Raw genomic sequence first — 23,604 nt, 5'->3', positions numbered from 1 at the left:
AGCTGAGCCCAGCACCAACCCTTCCGACCCCTGACCGACCAGAAGGTATAAGGGTCCCCTGGGAAAACACAATTTGCAAGGCAAGTGGAACAGCGGTCCCCACCTCAGCTCTGACTGCTTAGAACTGCACCCTGGCCCTTAACGAGGATTAGAAGATTCAGAATCACGTTGAAAATTGATTTCTGTCCCCTCTTCCTGTAACGCTGCTGGTTACAGGGCTTCACCTTTACAGGCCTAATCGACAGGCTCCAGCTACTCGTAAGCCTGCGAAGCCAGTGTGGCAGCTGGTCTGATGGCCCGGGAGGCTCCGCGGGGCGGGCGGCCAGGCCGCCTCACTGCAGGAGGTGGACGGCGGCCGCCCTGCGGATGAGCCTCGCAGTCAGCGGGGAGTTGGGCTTCAAGGCGTCTCGCTCCATCAGAAGGCTCCTGGGGAAACAGAGACAGGCTCTGCGTTGGAACCTCCTAGAATGTGGGGGGCGGGTGGTCCTGCCACCCCAAGGCAGGACACAGGCGGCACGGGCTGGGCCCGAGTGGCAGAGAGCAAGTGGTGGAGGGAGGGGACGGCATCACGGCAGAGGGGACTAGAGGGACAAAGGCCCAGAGGCAGGACACCAGGGGTGGGGACCAGAGGGAAGGTGGGCGGAGATGTGAGGATGAGAAAGCGCGGACTGCAGAGCCCCGCGTGCCCGCACTGGCCCAGGACCTCCGGTGTTCCAAGGGCCTCCTGACAATGCTTCCAGCGACGCCCGAGTGCAGAAAATGTCAGGGTGAGCACAGCCCCGCGGCTCGTCTGCCCCAGGAACTCGGGGCCCATCCTCCCGCCATACAGAATGCTGGGACCAGTGGGGAGAGCACGACTGTGGGGATCGGGGGGAGAGCCACGCCTGAGGATGTTCCAGGAAAGCGAGTGGCAGAAGAGATGGTGTGGGAAAAACCTCTTTCAACAAAGAGAGAATCATTTAAGGCAAAGACCCCAAACAATGGACAACAGCGATTCTGTGCGCTGAGGGTGCGGTTAAGGGGCCGGGGCCTGGCACTTGGGGCAGGGACACCATGGCAGGGGGCCGAGCGTTTCCACCTTGGACGGGAGGGGAGCTGAGCCGTGTGTGGATGGCAGGAGGGCACCAGGAGGGGGCGTGCCTGTCACCCTGACAGCAGCAGGCTCCCCTCGCACTCCCAGGGGCAGACCCCCTACTGCGCCCCTCCCCCCCCCACCCCCCAGCGTGGACTTCGTCACCCCGCCCGTGTGCTGGCCCCAGCTCCCCTGCTCAAGCCCACACCCTCCTCTCTGTCCAAAGGGCCCCACCCTCCCTGCCCAGCTGCCAGAGGTGCCACACCAGGCCTGGAGCTCCCCAAGCAGCTCCACCACTAGAGAAATGCGTGAGGTTTTGCACGTGGCCACGGAGGGGGACAGCGAGGGGCATGTGTCCAGGGCGCTCCAGGGTTTGACCATTTCCAGCGTGTCCATCCAGACTCAGGTGTGACACAGCGTCCACACCTGTTTCACGAGCACCTGCACTGCTCGCTTTGGAACGGTCGTCGGGGCAGCCGGGCCCTGCCCACCGTGGGCCGCCCGTGCCTGTGCTTGGACACTGGCGCTTTCCACCTGACCTCTAACCTCGAGCGCCCAGCAGGGGCCTCCTGGGCCCCACGGTGCAGCCTGGACTTGCAGCGGCAGCTTCACTGGGCCTCACGACACCCCTCCTGCCCACCCGGCACCCCTTGGCTCCCCTCTTTCCCCTCGGCGTTCCAGGAGGGCCTAAGGGATGGGGGGGTCACATCTCCCCCCCGGAGCATAGGGGCTGGTGCAGGTCGAGGTGAATGGGGTGTGGGACAGCAAAGGCTGCCGGCAATGGCTGGCTTCACGGGTAGAGCTTTCTTCTTGGGGTGCCCCTACCCTGACACCCCCAATCCTCCAGCCACACCCCTCCTCCTAACCAGATCACCCCTGGCCTGGTTAAACTCGCTTGGTTTCAGGCCTCCCCGAGAGTGTCACCTCCACCAGGCACCCTCCCCCTCCTGACCCCCACCCACTCATCACAGCGTCTTGGGCAGTACGCCCGCCCTCGTGGCAGTTTTACACATATTTGTGGCATTGGTTGCCTCGTGTCAGTTCCCACAGGAGAGGTAAGCTCCGTGCAGCCTGGGCCTGGGTCTCCTGCCCACCACCCCCCTCCCCGGGCACCCAGCACAGGTAGGAGAATGTGAGCTGAGACCCAAAGGGTCGGTAGGCGTCGGCAGGTGCAAGAGAAGAAAGGATGTCCCAGGCAGAGGGTGTGGCACGTGCAAAGGCCCAGGGGCCTGAAAGAGTAACTGCAGCTCACTGTGGCCAGAAATGAGGAGTGGGCTGGGAGGGCAGGAGGGGGGGCCTGGGGTGGGGGTGGTCAGATCCTTTGGTCAAGTTGAAGACGCTCACAGGGGGAGAACCAGGCACCCCCGTAGCCTTGCATCTCTGCCTCAGAGGTGGGCACCACCTCGGGCCAAGGGAGGTGGGAGCCTCTGGGCACCTGGAAGCCTGTGGGGAGACCCCCGAGTGAGACGGGGCTGTGCTCGGGGTCCTTCCCAGCTGGGCTTTGGGACCAGAACGAGGAACTCACCGGGCCACGTTCTTGTGGATGCCGGACGAGCAGTTTAAGGCCGCGTGAATCAGTAACTGGTTGAAGACGTCTCTCTGGAAGGTCAAGTGCGCACGTGAGGCTCTGTGACGTGGGACGAGGTATAAGGACGCCTGCCCCCTCCCCACTGCAGGCTGGCCTATTCTCAGGGACAAGCTTACTGGGGGATGTGAACGACAAGGACTCTCCCACACTGTGGGCACCAACACCGTGGAGACAGAGGCCGTGGGGCACAGGGGCTCCCGGACTGGCCCTTGCACCGCAGCTGCTGGCTCACCTGGGCGTTGCTGCCTCCGATCTGGACAATCCGGTGGCGGATGGGCAGGAGCAGTTCCACCACACCGTCGGGGTTCCCGCTCTGGGCCTCCACCAGGGCCTGGCACAAGGGCAGCCCCACGTCGCGGGCCAGGAGGTGCTGGTGGTTCTCCCCCGGGGACCTGCCAGCCAAGAGGGTGCCCCCAGCGTCCTGCAGGGCCTCGTGCTGCCCCCCCCACTCAGGCTCCTGAGGAGGAGGCTGTCTCCTCCTCAGCCCAGCATCCCTGGCTCCGTGCCTGACACAGTAGGTGCTGTGATCAGGTGACCTGACAGAGGACAAGCCGCCAGGGAGGGGACAGAACTGGGCTCTAAACTCAGTTCAACTGCGACGTGGCCTTGGGCGGATGCCCCACGCCTGGCCTCGGTTTGCTCATCTGTAAGGTGGGAGTAGCAGTGCCGCCCTCACAGGGCAATGCAGGTAAAGGCTGGCACTGGAGTCGGCGCCGGCCCCTGCAGTGAACAGCTGTGGCAGGCTTTGTCTTCCCGTTGCTCTCAGGTGGCGGTCGATCTGGGTCGTGAGGGCCGGGGGCCTGAAGCTACGTCCCCAGCCAAAGCCCCCAGTTCATGCAGTTCAGCCCTGGGAGGAGGGGCAGGGCAAGCGGCCGTGGGTGGCCACCTTCCCCCAGGCACCCGGGACAAACCACCAGGGTTCATGGGTCCCACAGCTCTAGCCCTACAGGCAGGAGACGAGGGCTGGCTGCCTCCTTGGTGGCCTGTGCTGTGCAGAGCCCACTTCCCTGGACTCTCTCTGGCCCCCGCTGTGATTGGAACCGTCTCAGGAACTGTGCTGGGTGTGTGTCACCGCGTCACTGCCCCTCACTCTCCTACCAGCCTGTCCCAGCAGATGAGGAAACAGGCTCACATCAGAGAGCTGAGGCCCTGTAAGCGGCGGGTCTCTCTGGTTCCAGGGCCTCACGGCATCCCCTGTGCATGACACTGCCATTGAGGCCTAGGGTTTGGAGAGGCTGCTCTGTGTCCTGGGGGAGCCAACTATACCCTCGCAGGGCACACCCTGCAGGGACGCACGCCCGGGCGGGGGGTGGGGAGTGGACACCTGGGGGCACACACTTGCGGGGGATGCACACCTATGGGGACAAACACCCAGGAGGCGCACACCTGCGAGAAGCCCTCCACGGGCGTCTGTGCGGCTGTACCCACCAGTGGGGCCTCCAGCCCCCCAGTCGGGCAGGGGTGGCATGAGCAGCCCCCCAGGGCCCTCTCAGCAGGGCGGGGGTCCCCCCGGTGGCCCCGGGCCCTCCACGTACTCGCTGGCATCCCGCAGGGTGGTCAGCAGCTCCTGTGTGGTCCGGGAGTCCCCAGCGCCCAGGGACGCCATCAGCAAGTGCGCATCGTTGAAGAGGAGGATGTGGTCCCGGCTGTGCTTCTGGGTCACGGACAGGACATCTTGCCACCGCTCACCCACAGACACCCCTGGGGACACGGGAGGACACCCGCAGGCCTGGCATGAGCGCTGTGCGCACGGGCCTCTGGCACCCACGGGTGGCTCCAGGTGAGGAGGCCGGGTGACGCTGGCAGGTGGTGTCTGGCCTCGGGCTTAGGATTTGGGGGCCGGTTTATATTAACTTTGTTTAATCATAAAGGCGGCAGACGGGTAAGGTAGAAAGCAAAAAAAAAAAAAAAAGCTATGGAAGGGTATTAAATGAGGTCTCTGGACCCTTTGACAAACCCCAAACCACTTTAAAAATTCTTCCTGTGGTTCTCACTGGGCAGGCGCCTGACACAGCACAGCACAGCGGAATTCATAAGAAGCATCCTTCGGCCTTTGGGTCCGGATCTCCAGCTCTGGGCAGTCCCTCCTCTGCTCCGCTCTCCACCACCGCCTCCCGCCTCCTGTCCCTCCCGCTCCTGCAAGTTTTACCCGAGTTTTCCTACTGCTCCTAGCAGGCTCCTCCCGTGACCTTGTTGTTGCCCTTGACTTCCGTTTCTCCGCCTGTCAGTTGGACGCGGCTCTGAAGTCTCCACTCCGCATGCTGAGGGAGCAAGTGGCCTTCCTCTTCCCTCCACCGGCCCCGAGGCACCCACACCGTGCCTCCCAGCCTCCAGGCTGGGCCCCTCCTCCGGCGAATTCAGGGGGGCCCAGGCTGCGCCTCCACAGGCGAAGGGTCAACAGGACTCAACTGCCCCCAGGCCCCCCCCCCACCGAGTTCCGATGGTTTTGGCCGGACAGAGACACAGGCCTCCACCAGCCTGGGTTCCGGTGTCCAGGCCTTATCACCTGGACGGCCGTGAGAGCCCCTCACTGTTCTCCCAGCTCCTCACGGATGCCCCGGCCTCCAGCCCGGCCTCCCCTGGCTCAGCGCCCCTGCTGGACAGAGCCTGGCCAGCCCTGCCCTGCGGGCTCCCCGCAGACCCAGATGAAAGCCACACTCTTCACCCTCCCTCCCCAGCTCTCAGCCTCCTCTGCTCCTCTGAGCACACGGACCCCACACTCCGTCACTCATCCCCATAACAGGCCACTGGCTTCTGTGTCCTGGGGGCTTCAGATAGGCTGCTTCCCACCTGTAACATCCTGTCCCGCCGCCACCCGGCAAAACCCTACGTTCCCTTCCATGGCTCACGTTTCACCTCCTCTAGGAAGCCTTCCCAGAGTCCCCAGAAACAGCCAGTCCTGCCGGGGCCTCATCCCCACTGACCCAGGCCCTACAGTGGGTACAGGTTTGGCTCTGCTGAGCCTGGGGGAGAGGGGAGAGCTATCTGGTACCCCAGTGGTTGGCCATAAGCCTTCCATAGCCCTCAGGGCTATGGGCAACCCCATCCAGGCTCCCTGAGGAGCACTGCATGACACTGTTGGGAAAACCCTCCCTCTGAAGTGCCAGGGAGTTGAGAAACTGAGGTGGCACCCAAAGACAGGTGGCCAGGCGCCACCCGCGCCATGCAGGCCTGGCAGGTAGGCTGTGGAACGGCAGGTGCCAGCAGGATTCGGAGCCTGAGGCCGCACACCGAGGAGCGGAGGGAGCTGGGAGAAAGGGCAGCAGTGGCCTGGCCCACTGGCCTCAGGCCAGCTGGAAGGCAGCCTCAGGGCTGGTACCCGAAGCCGCGCCGTCCCGGGACCGGGAGCAGGCCCTGGAGAAACTCGCTAATGAGCTCCTGCCGGCCTGAGCCCAGGCCGTGGCACCGTCCCCTCGTCGGGTGGGAGGAGAAGAGCCAGAGGAGAAGGCCCAGACCGGGTACCTTCCATCTGCAGTCGGTAGAGCATGGAGCAGCTGTCCACCACGTCCAGCATTGCGCCGCTGCCCCGCAGGCTGGGGAGGATCTGGAAGACAAGAGCAGGCAGGGGATGAGGGGCTGCAGGGACGGCCAGAGCCCAGCCCTCTGCGCTGTGCGTAGGGCCTGGGCAGAGCCAGCCCTCAGCCAACAGGAGCCACTGCCAGTGTCCCCTCCACCCCAGCTCTCAGGGCCACTCCCCTCTCCGAGGGCCTGGGCCGCTCCAGCTGCCCAAGGGACACTGGACAGACTTGAGAAAGAGCCTGCCGCACTGGCACCTGGGGGAGCACCTGCCGAGCCTTGGCATCTGTCACCTCCTGCCCCCAGCCCTGGTCTATGACGGCAGAGAATCATCTTGCCCGACCACGATTCCACATTCGGCTGGTCTACGTCTCACGGCACACAACTCTCGTCACCCTTCACTCTTTACTACGAAATCCCGACAACTCGAGAGGATGACTTATAGGAAACTTTACTGAGTGTTTTTCTCTGGGGTTTAGATCCTCAAATTACAAGCATTTTTGTGACCCCAGGCTCTGCTATTAAGCCCATGGTGGGGTCCCCAGCAGTTGCAAGTGAGGCTTTTTTTTTCCCTCTTAAATATACCTAGGGGGTGGAGCGAGGGGGAATAGGGAGTTAGTGTTTAGTAGGCCAGGAGTTTCAGTTTGGAAAGATGAAAAAGTTCCAGAAATGGATGGTGGTGGTGGCTGCACCACCATGTGAATATACTTAATGCTACAGAACCATACACTCAAAACTGGTTAAAACGGTAAAATACGGTATGTATATTTTATTTTATTTTATTTTATTTTTTTAACATCTTTATTGGGGTATAATTGCTTTACAATGGTGTGTTAGTTTCTGCTTTATAACAAAGTGAATCAGTCATACATAAACATATGTTCCCATATGTCTTCCCTGTTGCGTCTCCCTCCCTCCCACCGGTATGTATATTTTACTACAGAAAAAAAAAAAATTCCTGGAGGGCTTCCCTGGTGGCTCAGTGGTTAAGAATCTACCTGCCAATGCAGGGGACATGGGTTCGATCCCTGGTCCAGGAAGATCCCGCATGCCGCGGAGCAACTAAGCCCGTGCGCCACAACTACTGAGCCTGCGCTCTAGAGCCTGCGAACCACAACTACTGAGCCCACGTGGTGCAACTACTGAAGCCCACGTGCCTAGAGCCTGTGCTCCGCAACAAGAGAAGCCACCGCAATGAGAAGCCCGCGCACCGCAATGAAGAGTAGCCCTCGCTCGCTGCAACTAGAGAAAGCCTGCACACAACAATGAAGACCTTTCTTTTAAAAAAGAACATACAAATACATTTTAAAATAAAATAAAATAAAGTGACTGGAGGGAAGCCTGAGATTTCAGAGATGACCAAATGAGATGTGCAATCTACCAACGCCCATGGGCAAAGAGTCAAATCCCATTCTGGGTTTTGACACCGCTCTGCGAGAGAATCGATGCCGGGAGGTCTTACACAATAGCTGTGCTCTCGCTCCAGCTGTGGGTCTGGCTGGGGTAACACTGATTGGCTCAAAGATCTGTTAGAGACTGAAGGGTAAATCGCTGCAGTAAACCGAATCGGGTGCAAGCGTGGACTTACGTGGTCATCATAAATGGTCAATGCGGCCTCGTATTCACCCTGGAAAAATGAAGTTCTGGGATTAACACGTGGAGGAGGTGAAATGAGATGCTGAGACATGAATTGCAAATGACCTCGACAAAGCCCCCGCCCCACAGCCGTGGTGGGTCTCGGGTGGGTCCCACCTCTGCCCCAGCCCTTCGCTCCCCTGCGTAGAAGACACAGCAGCAGCTCCTGCTGCTAAGGGAGCCCTTTCTGCGAAAGCATTATTCTTCCTATGAAGCGCTTGTCAAGCGGCTGCCAGCTTTTTCATGTGTTTCTTCTAGAATTGTTTTTCCCTTTATTTTCCTTACTGCCCAGTTGGGTTCACTGCTTTCTTGGAGACACTGTATCACTGCATTCTGCCTGTCATTACAGGGTCCTCACCTTCCAAGCATTTCTCTTTGGACATTTAGGGAGCTTCTAGATTTTCTCTACGATAAACTGTAAGACAAACCCTTATAAATGGGACCCAGTGGTGGAATCACTGGGGTCAAGGGTGTCCCCACACCCTCACTGCCACTGGGGCAAAGCATTCGGAGGGTCCCATGGTTCGTTCAGCTACGTCCGTGAGGTGGGAGCCTAGCAGTCCACTACAGCGGCAGGCGCTCGGGCTACCCTGTCTCCACAAATGGCACACGATACACATGATTTCCAAGTCCAGACAGTGCAGAATACCTAAAGTAGTTTAAGCCTGAAAAGCTATTTGAAAACATGAGGGCTCTGCTGCATCAGGACACCTTTGAAATGTGCAATCACACCGTCCTGCCCCACAGGATACAAAGTATAGCAAAAGGTAGAAAAATATTTCTTTCCTTGGACATCTTTATAGGATAAGACAGCTGGTCATCTTACCTTTTCAATCAGATATAAAGCCCAGTGCCAATAATTGTGACAAGCGAGCATATCAGAGTCCTGGGGAAAGAACGAGAGAATGAGGGAAAATCTGACAGCCTGTTGGGGGGAGGCGGGAAGCAGCTGCTGTTCTGTGCCAATGCAGAGTGCCACAGCTCTGAACGCAGGAAACACTTCCCGGGCACCTGCCCTGGCCGGCCTGTGCCGGCGAGTCCACGCCCCATCTTCTCCTTTGGCTCCGAGCCTTGGCGAGTGGCGTGCCAGAATTTTCCGAGGATGCTGAGGCTGCGGCAGGCTGGCATCTTAGCCCCAGAGCGAGAAGGCAGGAGAACCAAAGCCTCACCTTCCTTGGGTGTGGAGTGGAGAAAATGAATAAGTCTATCCGAACGGCTGCAGAGGCCCACTGCGTCCAAACAGTGCAATGCATCCAGTAAAACCCTACGGATCAGTGAGCCCAGGGCCAAACTCCCTGCAGGTCCTGTCAGAGCCCACAGAATAAGGGGAATGGGGTGACATTTAGACGGCTGCAGCTGGTACGCTTTTGGCCCTACCATGAACACTAGCCTACAGGGCTGCGGCTGACAGTTCCTTCTCTGCCTGAATACCACCTCCCATCTCCTGGAAAGGAACTGACGATGCCTCCTCCACGGCCCACGTCTACCTGGCACCTGTATTTGAGGGTGCCAACCCACCCAACTCCCCTCTCCCTTACAGGCCACTGTAGGCCTTGGCGCCTTTGCTTAAGCTGATCCTACATCTCCCTGTCCTCTGCTTAGCAAACACCTACTCACCCTGCAATACTCAGCTCATACGTTGCCTCCTCCAGGAAGCCTTCCCTGACTGTTTCTCCCTCAAGCCGAGTTGGGTGGGATGCCTCCTCTGGGTTTCCACATCCCCAAGAATGCCCCTGGCATGGTGCAGTCATGCGCTGCTAGGGAACTGCTCGCTCCACTTGACGGGCCTTTTGAGGACAGAGAGGTCTGGGTGGGACTCTCAGTGGGGTCCCCAGGGAGGGGCACAGCCAAATGCCTGGGGCAGGTGCTGGAGGAGGAGGAAAGGGAGCCCCAGGCCACATCGTCCACCCCAGGGCTGTGCAGCCAGGCCAGAGGCTGGCAGGAGCCACTGCAGGGACATGTGCAGGCATCAGGAGACGAGCGCCTGCTGGAGATGGCCCCAGCCACCTCGGGCTGCCTGTTACAGTGGGACTAACACAGATGGGGACTCCTTCGGGGCAAGGGCTTCACAGTTGTTGCGGCAGCAGGTTTTCAGGTAAGGAAACCGAGGCTCAGAGGGACCACGGTCTCGTCCTGGGGTGGAGCCAGGCCTCAAGCACCCAGGCCCAGGAAAATCGCAGTCTGGGGGCAGGAAGTAAGTGGAATACAAATGACCTGGCCCTGGCCACGCCTCCGCCGCCTCCCCCTCAGAGGACAGGGCAACTCTGCGCTCCCTCCATCCAGACTCAGCACCTGCAGGGGGAGCCCGAGGACAAGGGCCCGACCCACACTGTACCCCCACCCCCACCCAGGGCCTAGCTCGTGCCCAGCGTTCGGGGATCCTTAAAAAGATCTGGGGGCTTTCCTGGTGGCGCAGTGGTTGAGAATCCGCCTGCCGATGCAAGGGACGCGGTTTCCATCCCTGGTCTGGGAAGATCCCACATGCCGCGGAGCAACTAAGCCCGTGCACCACAACTACTGAGCCTGAGCTCTGGAGCCCGCGAGCCACAACTACTGAAGCCCGCACACCTGGAGCCTGTGCTCTGCAACAAGCCACCGCAATGAGAAGCCCGGGCACCGCAACGAAGAGTGGCCCCTGCTTGCTGCAACTAAGGAAAGTCCACACGCAGCAACAAAGACCCAACGCAGACGAACAAAAAAAAAAGATCTGAGTGTGAATCTAATGAGATTATAGTTCTCAAAGGTTCTCTTACACCAGTTCGCCTGCTCTACTTAATACCCCTCTCGGAGAAGCCAGGAATCTGCCTTCTTGTAAATTACTTCTCGCTGGCCTGTCCTAGGCCGGGGAGCTGCTGGGAGGAACTGAGGTGACCATGCCAGTCCCCTGTTCCCTGCCTGGTTCCTGGTCTCTCCGTGGTTTGCTAAATCACTGAGCACCTGCTGCCCGGTGCCAGGCCCTGGCAGAGACTCACTGTCTTGGCCGGCGGTGCCCTGGGAAGCCCACCATAGCACAGAGAAGGGCAGAGCAGCAGACCGCACTTGGACAGGTAGCCAGGCTGTAGGCCAGAGACACACTCAAGGACCACAGGCGCATGCAGAAGGAGAACCACAGCAGCTGGGCACAGGCGGGCGCCGGGGGTGGGAGCAGGGAGGCCCCTGGGTGTTAAGGCCCCAGGAGAGGGTCTGGAAGGGCTTGAGGGGTCTGGATGGCATCCACGCTGCTGCCTCACCAGGGCCCTGAGCCCCACACACCAGCCCCACCGGCAGTGGCTGGGCCGTCATCCGTCCCATCAAGCCCTGGCTGCACCACGTGCTCCCTGAGGATGCTCTGTGGTTCTGGGGTCTGTGTCCAGTCTGCTGGCCGGTGAGCTCACAGTTTTCACCCCTGCTGGGCTCTCGTTTCCCCTTTCTCATCCATTCCCTCTACAACCTCAGGCCACAACCAGTTCTAGAAACACCTTCAAAACATCAGTGGATGTCGGGAAGCCGTGGGGTTCCCAGGGGATTTGGTGGCTTGACAGAAATGCCTCCAAGTGGAAGATGAGTTCTCCCCAGAACTAAGCCACGCCTTGTAGCTCCATCCGTTAATCCCTGGCTTAACTTGGGGGAACAAACAGAATTTTCCAGGCAGGTGGGCAGACACGAATCGTACCTTCCAGTGGGTTTCTGAGCGCTGCATGAACTCCAATCCATCCTGGACCTCTGCTTTCATCTCATGAATATGGGCGATGGTGTGCACCGACCACGCGTCCGTCGGGTTAATAGACAAAGCCTACGTGGCGGGGGTGTGGGGGTTGGGTGGGGGACAAGTCGAGATAACATGGGTGAGTCAGGCTGCCCGGTGACGAGGTGTCCCCAAGCCGTGCCGGGGCACGAGGGGCCTGGGCAAGCAAGGGGCCTGGGCTCTGCCTCAGAATAATGACTCCAAGGACCAGCCCATTGACCAAACACCAGATGCTGCCAGAGAGGGTATCACGGCCCATTTCACAGATGAGGAAACTAAGGTTCAGAGAGGCTAAGCGACTTGCCCGGGCCCACACAGTTGGGTGGCACTGGGGTCTCTCCAAAGCAGGGGCTCATCCAACCCCCTGGCCCCCAGCCGCCTGCATACAGCCGAGTCGCTGCCCAGTTTCCCCTGCGGTGGGAAGTAAGGCCGCCTTCCTCTCGCAACTGCCGTGGAGGCCAGTGGACACCGAGTGTGTGCGCTCCAGGGGCTCTCGGCTGCCCCTCCGACTAGCACACATGCAAGGACCACACACATGCAAGGACCACACGTGTGGCTTTCCGGGCTCGTTCTGGTATCACTGCTAGGAACAACAAGAGCCGCTCCGATGACCCTTGGACTTGACGGTGACGACACGGCAGGCGGGACACGAGGTCCGACTCCCATCTCGCAGCGGGTAGTTTAGCTCATGGCTACGGAGCGCCTACTGATCCTGGCACAGAGCAGTAAGCCGGGGCTCACCACGGGCCTGTGGACCATCCACACGAGCCCAGGTCCTCCACACCTGATCACGGGGTCCCCCCAGCCCTGCCACCTCAGGCGCCCACGCCTTTCACAGACGCAGAATTGGGAAAGCCCAGCACCTTCACCCCTGGCCTGGCACCTGCTGCGGGGTCTATGCTGGCAGGCGGTCCCCAGCAAGCCCCACCTCCCTGCTGCAGCCCTGACTTGCATGGGCCCAACCAGTCCACGTGGGGACACAGAGAAAGGCCACATCTGTAGGGAACGACGGGCAGCCCGGGGCAGAACCCTGCAGGGCCAGGACCCTTCAGGAGACCCAGGGGCGCAGCTGAGCAGGCTGAAGGGACCTGCTAAGCGTGCTGCGGAAGGCAGAGGCTCAGGGCAGCAGGGCCGCTCTCATCCCCCTGCTGGGATTAAGCTCCCCCCTCGCTGAGGGGTTCCTGACCGGCTCCCTCCCAAGGTTCCCTGGGACAGAGTCTACAAGGCCAGAGCGATCCGGCCCTGCCTGCCCCCAGACTTTGCTCCCAGCACCCGGCCCGCCCACCTACGCCCTAAGTCTCAGTCTATCAAGTGCTCCGTGACCCTGAACTCGCTGCGGCTCTCCTTCCCCGACAGCTGCCCTTCGCTCTTCCTGCCCTGGGTGTTCAGCCTGCAGACAAGGCCCACGCGTCACCACCGTGAGGCGTCTCCAGACTCCAGTGGAGCCTGTGCAGCCCACCCTCGCTCTCCTAGAGGCCTGGCCTTGCCCAGTAACTGTCTGTGGTGGGCTGGTGCTGGGGTCAGAGTGTGGGCGCCTGAAGGAGAAGGGGCGTGAAGGGAGCAGAGCGGGGCACCCCACGCCACCGCTTCCTGCTCCTGGCGGGTGTGAACCTGCACCTTTTGGTCACCCTCTGACTTCTTGAACCATCCTGCCAGCCCTCAGGTGCCCACATAGACGGCACCCAGAGGGAGGGTCCAGCTGCCAAGGTCTCCAGGGGACCCTTCCTACAGCTGGCCCCCTGGATGGTGCTTGGTCACCCAGATTGCCGTGAAGCCCCCTGTGCCCCTCGACGGCCTGACTCAGGGCTAAAGCACAGACCCCATCATCCTACTGTCAAATCTGGGCTCTGTTCTATAAGTAGAGTGGTTGTCAGAGACCCCACAGGCCCTGTGGGCCCCCGGAGGGTGCCGACTGTCTCCCAGGGAGGGGTGCTGGGAGCCAACTAGGGCAAAAACTCGGGGGGAGAGCCCTGGCTGGGTGCTGGGGAGCAGGTCTGTCCAGGCAGCAAGAATGACTGTGCTCAGGTGGCCTGGGTGACCGTGGCTCTGCCTTCTGTGAGCTGTGTGGCCACGGCCTTGGCCTCTCCGGGCCTGGTCGCCCTCCTCTGGGCAATGAAGAGTTCAATGCCCCGCTGCAGAGGATCGAGCCGACAGGAGCGGCGCGTACACTGAGTGCCGGCCCTGAGCCAGGCACAGGAGTGGTTGTCACCCCCTTGTGCGTGGCGGCCCCTCCCTGGGACTCAGTTTCCACTCCCGTGACAGGAGGAGCTGGAGAGGGACTCTGAGAGCCAGAGATGCTGAGGCTCCCGGGCCTGCGAGCGAGGGACGTCCACCCTGCCAGCCAGCCCATCTCCACCAGCACGGAAGGAGCGGCCCGGGCCAGCAAGAAGCGCTTAGCATCCCACCCTGTTCTGCACCCTTGGCCGCTGGCCCCTCCGGATGGGGGCGGTGCTCAAGAGAAGGGCTGGCCAGCAGGACCCCAACGCCAGGTCAGGGCCCACTGGAAGCAGTCTGAGGAAATAAAATTTATATCTTAAGGCAGGACAAGAAAAGTTAAACATAAAGTTCTCTCTCTGGGTTTGTTTGGGCCTCCTCCCTCCCTCCCTGATGTGCATGTACGCATGTGTGTTACACATCCATCAGTGCTCCTCAGAGATGGGAGCACCTGCCGGACTGTAAACATCAATTCTTCCCTTTTTTCTGATGCTAGCAATGTAAGTTCTTAAAAGAACGCGTTCTTCCCCAGCTCTGTAGGGGGTCATGGTGACTCGCCGCTGGCTCTGTCCGTGCTTACCCGGACTATGTATCCTTGGTGACCTCTACATAAAACATCAGGATGTCATTTTGATGTACGATCCTTTGTCTCCAAAAGGTAGATGACTATGACTGTGCCTTTGAGTTCTAACAGGCTGAACAGTTCTCAGAACTTTCTGAGAATCTGCGAGAGAATCAAACTGAGAATCAAACTGAGAATCCTCAGTTTGGCTCGCATAAAATTCCCCATTTTTTTTTCTTAACTTGATAGTTCATTGAATTTTCGGCGACAAGCCTCACTCATCACTCATCTGTCAGCTCCTGGAGGCTTGGTGAAGTCAGTGACACTTAGACACGTGAGGTCTCAGGTGGGAGAAGTGACGCTGATACTCGCTTCCCCACTTACAAAGTCTGGGTCCAGCAGCGCAAACTGTGGGCCCTGGAGATACGGAGCTGGGGGCGTGCAGAGCTGCCACTCCGTGTGACCCTAAGCAAGAGGGGTGGACGGAACCTCCCTGGGCCTCATTTGCCTTCATGGCCTGGGTGGGGAGTTTCCTGAGCAAGGCGGCTTTGCAAACCCAGGGTGGGGAAAAGGGGAGGGAGCTGCCCTCTCTGTTAACATGAGCCCACCTGGTAGGAAACGAGGTCCTGAGTGGGTGGGGTGCAGCGCGCCTGGCGTGCTCTCCTCCACCTGACCCCACTCCACAAGGGCTCAGGCATCTCAGGAAGGGCCCACTTACCTCTTTGGCGAGCTTTTCCGCCCGATCGTAGAAGTTGGTTTCCATCAGTCCGAAAGAATAGATGCCTTTCACGTAGCTGAAAACAGAAGAAAATTATTTTTTTAAAAAGTGCACTTGGGCTTCCCTGGTGGCGCAGTGGTTGACAGTCTGCCTGCTAATGCAGGGGACGCGGGTTCGGGCCCTGGTCTGGAAGGATCCCCCATGCCGTGGAGCGGCTGGGCCCGTGAGCCATGGCTGCTGAGCCTGCACGTCCGGAGCCTGTGCTCCGCAATGGGAGAGGCCACAACAGTGAGAGGCCCACGCACCGCGATGAGGAGTGGTCCCCGCTTGCCACGGCTGGAGAGGGCCCTCGCACGGAGACGGGGACCCATCGCAGCCATAAATAAATAAATAAATAAATAAACAGCCAAGCGTTTGAAGCCCTTTAAAAAAAAAAAAAAAGTGCACTAGAACCGTTCGACCCTCAACATGACCCATGTCGGTCAAACTGTGTCTCCCCCAAAATGGTACGTTTAAACACATGCCCTAACTTGGAATTAGAGTCTCTGCAGACCATCATCAAGCTCACGTTAAGATGAGGTCATCCTGGATTAGGGTGGGCCCTACATCCAATGACTGATGTCCTCATAAGAGAAAGGAGAAGGAGGAAGGTTTGGACACAGACACACATGGACACACACACAAAGGACAGTCACATGGAGACGAAGGCAGAGACTGCAGTGATTTCAGACTTGCCAGTCCCCAGTCACAGGAGCCAATTCCTTAAAACAAATACCTTCCCCCGCCACCCCACCCCACCCCCCTCCATATATATATGTAAATAGTATAGATATAGATACAGATATACACACCCTATTGGTTCTGTTCTCTGGAGAACCCTGACTAATACAGCTCTTCAATCTATTAGTCCACTTGACCTTCACAACGATCCTATGACTAAAATGCAACGGAGGTGATCATGTGTGGTGGTCCCTAGGGCTGTTCATGGTTATTCCAGGCCTCCCTCTCCTCCCAGCCCAAAGTAGAGTTGCACTTCCTGGCCCCCTGTGAGTGGGTGACTGGATTTGACCAGTGGCTCGGGAGCTGCAGGGCACGCCCTTCACTCTGAGCACTAATGCCATTGTGAGTCCCCCAGGAGAGCTCTTTCCCTCTTAGCAGCTGGTGTATCCCGAGAGCAGTTACTTCATCAGCTGGAGGGCGACAGTGGCAGGGGTGTGGAGCCTCAGCTCTCCTATGATGGACAGTGAGAAACTAACCTTTGTTGTAATAAGCTTCGGAGAAAAAGATCTAGAGGATGTTTGTTACTGTGGCAAAAATTATCTTGTGCTGACTGATACATAATAGTACTACCTCATTCCCAGGACGGGATAAAGATCAAATGAAGACGTGAAGCCTTTTCACTTTTTTTTTTTTGGCCGATCTTCGCGGCTTGCAGGATCTTAGTTCCCCGACCAGGGGTTGAACCCGCACCACCTGCGATGGAAGTGTGACGTTCCAACCACTGGGTCATCAGGGAAGTCCCAACTTTTCACTGTAAAGAACTAGGAAATAACAACAGTAGTCTCACTAGTTTTAGGGCAGGGCCAGGAGAGTTGCCACGTTTTCAGGGCAGAGGAGAGAGACTAAGAAACAGAAACGATGTGATTTCCTGCTAGCACCTACCTGCTAAGGGGGATGTCGGGTGTCCAGAAGGGATAAATTCGAGCCACAGAATCTCTCATCTGTTCCTGGTAGCCCAGGTAAAAATAGGTATCGTGGGAAAATTTCAGGGCCAACATGTCTGTCGGGTAGTCCTGGAGAATCTGTTCCCACAGCTCACAGGCTTTTGGAAGGTTCCTGGAAGCCAAGAGAAGTTTCTCAGCAACACTGAACACAGTTCACACACGAGGAGTGGAAAGGCTTAATTTCTTGCAGTGCCACAGCCTGCACTGAACTGATTAAAAGATACGTGTAAGTCTCTACGTTAGGTTGTGGCTCAGAAAATTGAAAAGCTTCAGTGGGAAGTTTTACTCTCTAATTCAAGAAAAGAAAACAAAAAAAAACTAGTTTAAGAAGTTACCAAAGACAATTTCACCTGAGACTGTGAACCAGCTTCAGGAAGGCTGAGAGGTGGAATTCCACCCCTCTGCTGACATCCGCACCCACTTGCCAGGAACACCAGGACAGAACTCTCTCTGTCACTGCTTCAGAACGCCTGTAGCATCAGCTCAGGTCACCCAGCTCTGCGGGCATCTCTCCTGCCCAAGCAGACACAGGGGCTGTCCTGGGGGCAGGCACCAGGGTCAGGACTCCCACACACAGGGGGACGGACAGCCGTGGGAACGACAGATGCTCAGAGGTGTGTGAGTGCCAGGGGCATAAGGGCGACGGTTTTCTTCTTTCTCCTATCTCTTATCTATTTCTGTACTGTGGTCCTACTATTTTTGTAATGAAAATAATAACCAATTTATTTAACGAAACACAATAAGTTGCTTTGCATTCTAACCTGGGAGTCCTAACCAACCACGTCCTCATTCAGCAGTCAGCTGAGGACAGAGCAGTAGGCAGGATGCGATTCTCAATAAGGCGGGCACGGGAGTCAGGGTGAGAATCCCCCGAGGCCCCCTCCGCACGGCGCAGGGGCAGCCCGTGGCATCGCCCAGTGTGGCCTCGGAGAGCCAGCCCCTGGGCCAGGGAGGCCCCTCACCCCTTGGCAAAGGTCTCTACTGCAGACACGTGCAGCCGTTCCCGCCACGTCAGGGTCTGAGTTTTGGAAATCTCCACCATCGTCTTCACAGCCAGGTCCAGCTCCTTGTCCAGCCTCACGGAGCTTCCGGTGCCAATCAGAATGAGGCCATTAGCGATGGCGTGGCCCAGGGCTGGCGAAATGTGGGGAAATAGCTGGTGATTCAGACGGTCCCACCCAGCCCAGCCCAGCCCCGCATGTGAAATAAACACCCAACGTCCCAAGAGGGGCAAGCCAGGTGGCCGGTCGGGTGTGTCCCCACCGACAGCCCAGAACTCAGCTCCTCACCAGGCACGTGGAGGGCATTCTGGGGAGTGCCAACGTGTGGAGCCCCTGCGCCCCCCTCACCAGGTGAACTGGTTAGGGGCTGCCTACGGGCTCCTCTGGAGCCCCACCTGCTTCCCTCGCAGCTGCTACTGTCACTACCAGCAGCACAGGGCCTCCCAAGGGCCACCCGGTAGATGCTGTCGGGGGGCTGGTCCCCAGAGGAGAGAACCCATGATCCTGTCTTGGCTGTTCTCATTCGCTGAGAGCTCGGGGGCCGAGGAAGATGGGGGTGTGCCTTGTGGCCCTTGTAGCAGCCTTGCTGCAGGTGTGCTGGCCCCCAGGTCTTACCTGGGCTTCCCAGCCCCAACCTTGACGGAGGAAGGGTATCAGCTGGCGTTTGGAACTCAGTCTTTGGCCCAGGCTTGGGATCTAGGACCCAACCACAGTGCCAGGACCACCCATGTGGCCCCTGCTTCTGACCTGGGGCCAGGGTCTGCTCGGAGAACCTGAGCCCACGCCTGCACACTGGCTCGTGTGACAGCTCCCTTCATCCCCTATTCTGCGCCCCTTGCCCTCACTGGGACCTGGCCACAGTGGGGGTCCCTGCTGCCCTCCCGTCCTCAGCCCTTCTGCCCAGCCCAGAACCTCACCCACACTGGGCCACCCTCCTGGGGTTCCAGAATGCACTGGGCTGACCCCGCCCGCGTGCCTGCCACGCACACGGCTTGCCTGTAATGGCAGCCTGTCACCAGGTCGGCCCTCCCCGTCACAGCTGCTGTGGGGTTGGCCTCGCTAGTGCCCAGAGAGGCTGCAGTGGCCAGTTCTTGTGTTCCGAGGGGTCCAGGCTTTGGACTGAGACAGGCTTGTCTGATCCCAGCGCCCCAACTACCAGCTGGGTGGCTTTGGGTATATTTCTTACTCTCTACTCTCTCTGAATCTCAGTTTCCTCATATGAGAACTGGGATCAGTGTCTTAAGGAGAATGTTTGAAAGACACCTTCTATAGAACCTGGCATCTTTATGGGAGCAGCTGTTATTCCAAGCACAGTGGTGGCTATCACCTTCCCTCCCTCCCAGCCTGGTCACTGCCACCAGCCCTGCCCTCCCCAACCCAGCTGAGTCCTGCAGTCAGGGAAACAGTGAAGGGCTGGACTTGTGAAACGGGGCTCCTCAACCCGGGGAAAGCATCACTCACCGAAGGTCGGATCTGCTGCTTTGAGCTTTGACAGGCAGCCCTCAATGCCACCAAGACTCTGGTCATTGGTCCATTTTACGTACTGAAATTTAAAAGATTCAACAAAGCTGTCCCCAAGGAGTCTTTAGTTCATGTAAATGAAGGCTTGTTTCTAAACCTTGATTTTTTTTTTTTTTCTTTCTAGAACACTGGTATTTTCTGGACCTTGGCTCAAAGAAAACATAACTGGGTTGATTTCATATGAAGAGGCTGAATACACGGAACTCAAGGCACATTTTCTAAGGCTGGTGAGGCCACCATTTCCAAAAAAGAAACATCTAAAGGAAGGCTCTTCCTGACAGGTGACCTGCCCACAGTGTCGGCCTCGTCAGCCCCAAGAGGGGCCTCGACACTGGGTATCAAAATAGGAAACTTGCTACTTCCTATTCATTTTAAAAAAGAATCACAGTAAACATTTAAAAAAGAATCACAGTAAACATTCATTACAGAAAGGAAGAGGCATGAAAGCCAAAAGATCAAAAATATACTTCATCTCATCTCATTATCATTTTTGACAATTTGGTGTATTTGTTTCTAGTCTTTTTTTAATGCCTAATTTTTTAAGATAAATTTATTTATTTTTGGCTGCGTTGGGTCTTCATTGCTGCGTGTGGGATTCTCAACCACTGCGCCACCAGGGAAGCCCCTAATTTTTAAAAAAATATTTATTTATTTATTGTCTGTGTCGGGTCTTAGTTGTGGCATGCAGGATATTTCGTTGTGGCAGGCGGGCTTCTCTCTTGTTGTGGCGCGTGGGCTTTGTTGCCCCGTGGCATGTGGGATCTTAGTTCCCTGACCAGGGATTGAACCAGCGTCTCCTGCATTGCAAGACAGATTCTTAATCACTGGACCACCAGGGAAGTCCCAGCAAACACATTTTAAATGAAAAATACCTGACCCAGCTCTTAATTTTTAAAAATCCTAAAACCATAATAAAGCATTAGATTTTAGAATGTGCCCTGTCAGTTGTCCAACTTACATCTACACAGAATTAGCACATGTATTTTAACAAGACACAAGGGAGCTGGCACAGAGACGCAGACGCACAGCAGGGGCGGGGGGAGAGGTGGGGTGGCTGCCGCTGCACTGGGGAACTTTCCCTGCAACAAACTGTGCTCTGCAGAGGCCAGAAGTTGCGGGAAGGGGAAAACAGACAAAGAGCTCAAATGCACACAGTGGAGGCCCTTGGCAAGCTGACGGCATTTCACCAGTAGTTTCTTGTAGTAGTTTCTTGTAGTAGTTTCTTGTAGTAGTTTCTTGTATGGCCCTTATGTTTCTAGAGGCTTCCTTGGCCCTTATGCTGCATGGACAGAATCAGTAGGTAGCGATTTCACCGCCCTTGAAAAAGCCCAGCTCTAGTTTTCCATCAGTGTGTCTAGACCTAGGTGCATCCTGCCGCTCTAACTCACTGCAAAGGTCAGCTCAGCTCTCTGGACCTCAGTTTCCCCACCTGTCAAGCAAAGTATTTGGACCTTACCTCTGAGACTCCCCTAGTTCTAAGACTATAGGCTCCTTCACTGGTGTTAGAAATGACTGGTAATACGGTGGAAGGTCGTAGAACAGCCATAGGTGGGAGCAGTATATTCACAGATTAGCCCCAGGAGTGGGGCCCCATGCCTTAAATGGAGGAGCCCCATACCAAACCCTCAGCACCCTCACAGGCCAACGCCTGCCACTTGGGGGACCTCTCAGCCAGGCCCTGGGCAGGTAGAACTGTTCCCGCGCCCTGGGGGTACAGGTACATGGATTCTGTTGCAGTCGATTTCTCAAGTCTGCATGCAGTTTAAGAAGCATCCACCACTTTCTGAGACATTGACTGTGGGGCTTTGGAGCGGCCTGAGCCATCGGTCCTGTGCAAGGATGCTTCAAAGCATTATGAAGAACGTTCAGGTCCCCGGGAAGCCCTAATATACTCAAGTTTACCAGGAGATTCGGGCAGGAATGGGGTTAACGGGCTGCATTGCTTATAAAATCAGGATAAAGATGTAAAGTTTTGAAAGCTTCGAGTCCCGTGCCTGCTCACGTGCCTGACCAGCTTTACTTGGAGAGCACATCAGCTGACAGGCAGTTTGGCTGTAAACTCAAGCAAGCTGTGTTAGCTGGGAGCTACGGCACCACTGTGCACGCGCGGAAATACCATTTCCTTGTGGCACGAATAAATGCAGCTGTAAGATGCACCCAAAAAAATGTTTTTAATGAAAATAAAAACCATTCACCAATTTAAGAAACCTCCCCCTGGACCGTTACAGAAGGGGCCACCACTCCTCTCCACGGGCATACCTGGGTCAGGGTGGCATCAAACAGCCTGCAGGCCTCGTTGCTTGGGGTTGAGAGAGGGAGCCCGGCATCCTTCCAAGCCTACACACAGCAAGAAGGGGTCTTATTCCATGTAGCCCTCCAAGCAAACACACGCAATCCCCAACCCCCAAGCACCGAAGATGCTAATGTCTGTCATCCTGCAGGTATGGGCTTCCCATAAGACCCGTCCTTGTGGGGCAGGCACAGACTCCCAGACTTCTCAGATGGTGCAGTGTGGAGAGAGCTGAGGCCTGGGTGGGAGAGATCCTGACACAAATCCCAGGGGCCTCTAAGTAGCTGAGTGCCCTCAGGCAACGTCCTCCCTCTGACCCCTGTCTGGCCCCTCTGTGAAATGGGGCACTGGAGGATACATGGGGTGACTGTAAAGTGTCTGCCAGGGAGCAGACGCTCAGTAAGGGGGAGTCCCTGATCAGGCGGCAGGGAGGTCTGCCAGGACAGAAGAAGGGCTAGCGCTGGAGGGCAAAACCAGGAGGGTGGTCCTGCCACCTGGCTGGCAAGGTGCCAACCACCAAGACAATTCCTCTCATCTCCCCACTTTACCAGATAGTTCAGACCTTCAGGAAACATCCCCAACTAACTGAACTGTTCAGTGTAATCGCTGTGTCGGTGTCTTGCCAGGGGCGCAGACAGGCGACTCCCCGGTATGGAGAAATGACCTTTACTCCGGCCAGCCCAGCGGGCGGCTCCTCGGAGTGGCTGTGCGTAGGTCCCCTCGCTCCTCTGAACGCCCCTTCCTCAAGTGCAAAATGGGTCCAGGCTCCCTGCCCCCGCGGGACCCGTGGGAGACCCTCACTAACGCCCAGCGTCCCCGCTGTGTCGCGCCCGGGTTAAGCTTTTTACGAGGACCTGGGGTCTCCGTGGGGCGGGGCCCCGCGCCGCAGATTTTCCGGAGGCGGGGGTCACAGTAGGGTCCTCTGGTCCCTTCCGTGCGCCCAGAAGGCGTGCCCGTCTCTCGGGGTCCGTGTCCCCGCCGGACCCCTGGCAGGGCTGATCCCGCCACTCCCGGGGTCGTGGGGCCGCGGGGAACCCGGGCGGGGACGGCCCCCGCGTACCTGGCAGTCGCGCAGGGGCGCGGTCGCGGCCATGGTGCTGGGTCGGTGTCAGGGTCGCGGGCTGCGCGCGCCGCCGCGGGCTTCCGGGTTGGGGGCGGGGAGTCGAGTCCCGGGGGCGAGGCGGGGCGGCCCCCGCTCTCCGCTCGCTCACTGGTCCGCTTCGGACACACCCACCTCTCCGGGCCGGGTCCCCCGGCGGACCCCTCCGGCTCTCTTCTCCGGGGCTGCGGGAACCCGAGTCGGCTTGAGGCGAGCAGCTTTGGTGTGCGCCCCCGCCTCCCCCATCAGACTGGGAGCCTGGGGCGGAAGGGCCAGAGGGCGGGCCGGGAGATTCCTCCCTTTGGGGACCCTCTGGGAGGCGACTGCAGAGTCCCCTGGGAGGCAGAGGAGCCCTGGGACAGCGGTCGCTTTCAAGCTCTAAGTGTCCCACTCGAAAGCCACGCGCGCGCGTGCAGACATTCACAGAGGTCATTTTGACCTGTGGTCGGGCCTTGCCCTGCACCCTCTCCAGGGCAGAGATTGGAGTGGCGGGTAGGGAGAGTGTCTTTTTGTGTTTTTTTTAACATCTTTATTGGGGTATAATTGCTTTACAATGGTGTGTTAGTTTCTGCTTTATAACAAAGTGAATCAGTTATACATATACATATGTTCCCATATCTCTTCCCTCTTGCGTCTCCCTCCCTCCCACCCTCCCTATCCCACCCCTCCAGGCGGTCACAAAGCGCACCGAGCTAATATCCCTGTGCTATGCGGCTGCTTCCCACTAGCTATCTACCTTACGTTTGGTAGTGTATATATGTCCATGCCTCTCTCTCGCTTTGTCACAGCTCACCCTTCCCCCTCCCCATATCCTCAAGTCCGTTCTCCAGTAGGTCTGTGTCTTTATTCCTGCGTGCCCATCATCGGATGAATGGATAAAGAAGATGTGGCACATATATACAATGGAATATTACTCAGCTATGAAAAGAAACGAAATTGA

At 57.8% G+C, this 23,604-nt stretch overlaps 1 protein-coding gene across 1 annotated transcript; it reads right to left on the bottom strand.

The window, feature by feature from the left end:
* Positions 1-242: 242 nt before the first annotated feature.
* Positions 243-22,737, bottom strand: TTC38 (tetratricopeptide repeat domain 38). Its single transcript, XM_082850222.1, has 14 exons — positions 22,626-22,737; positions 21,535-21,612; positions 19,216-19,297; positions 17,716-17,887; positions 16,692-16,865; positions 15,030-15,105; positions 11,464-11,583; positions 8,638-8,697; positions 7,765-7,803; positions 6,123-6,204; positions 4,196-4,361; positions 2,893-3,052; positions 2,598-2,671; positions 243-426 (listed from the first exon to the last, which is right to left on the bottom strand). Exons 1-14 carry the CDS (start codon positions 22,656-22,658, stop codon positions 333-335), a joined length of 1,410 nt encoding a protein of 469 aa, XP_082706348.1. The 5' UTR covers positions 22,659-22,737; the 3' UTR covers positions 243-332.
* Between the last annotated feature and the right edge of the window lie 867 nt (positions 22,738-23,604).

The sequence above is a fragment of the Leucopleurus acutus genome, assembly GCF_964270905.1.
Source record: "Leucopleurus acutus genome assembly, chromosome: 11".
Taxonomy (NCBI): domain Eukaryota; kingdom Metazoa; phylum Chordata; class Mammalia; order Artiodactyla; family Delphinidae; genus Leucopleurus; species Leucopleurus acutus.
This window is presented reverse-complemented; position numbering and strand designations above follow the sequence as displayed.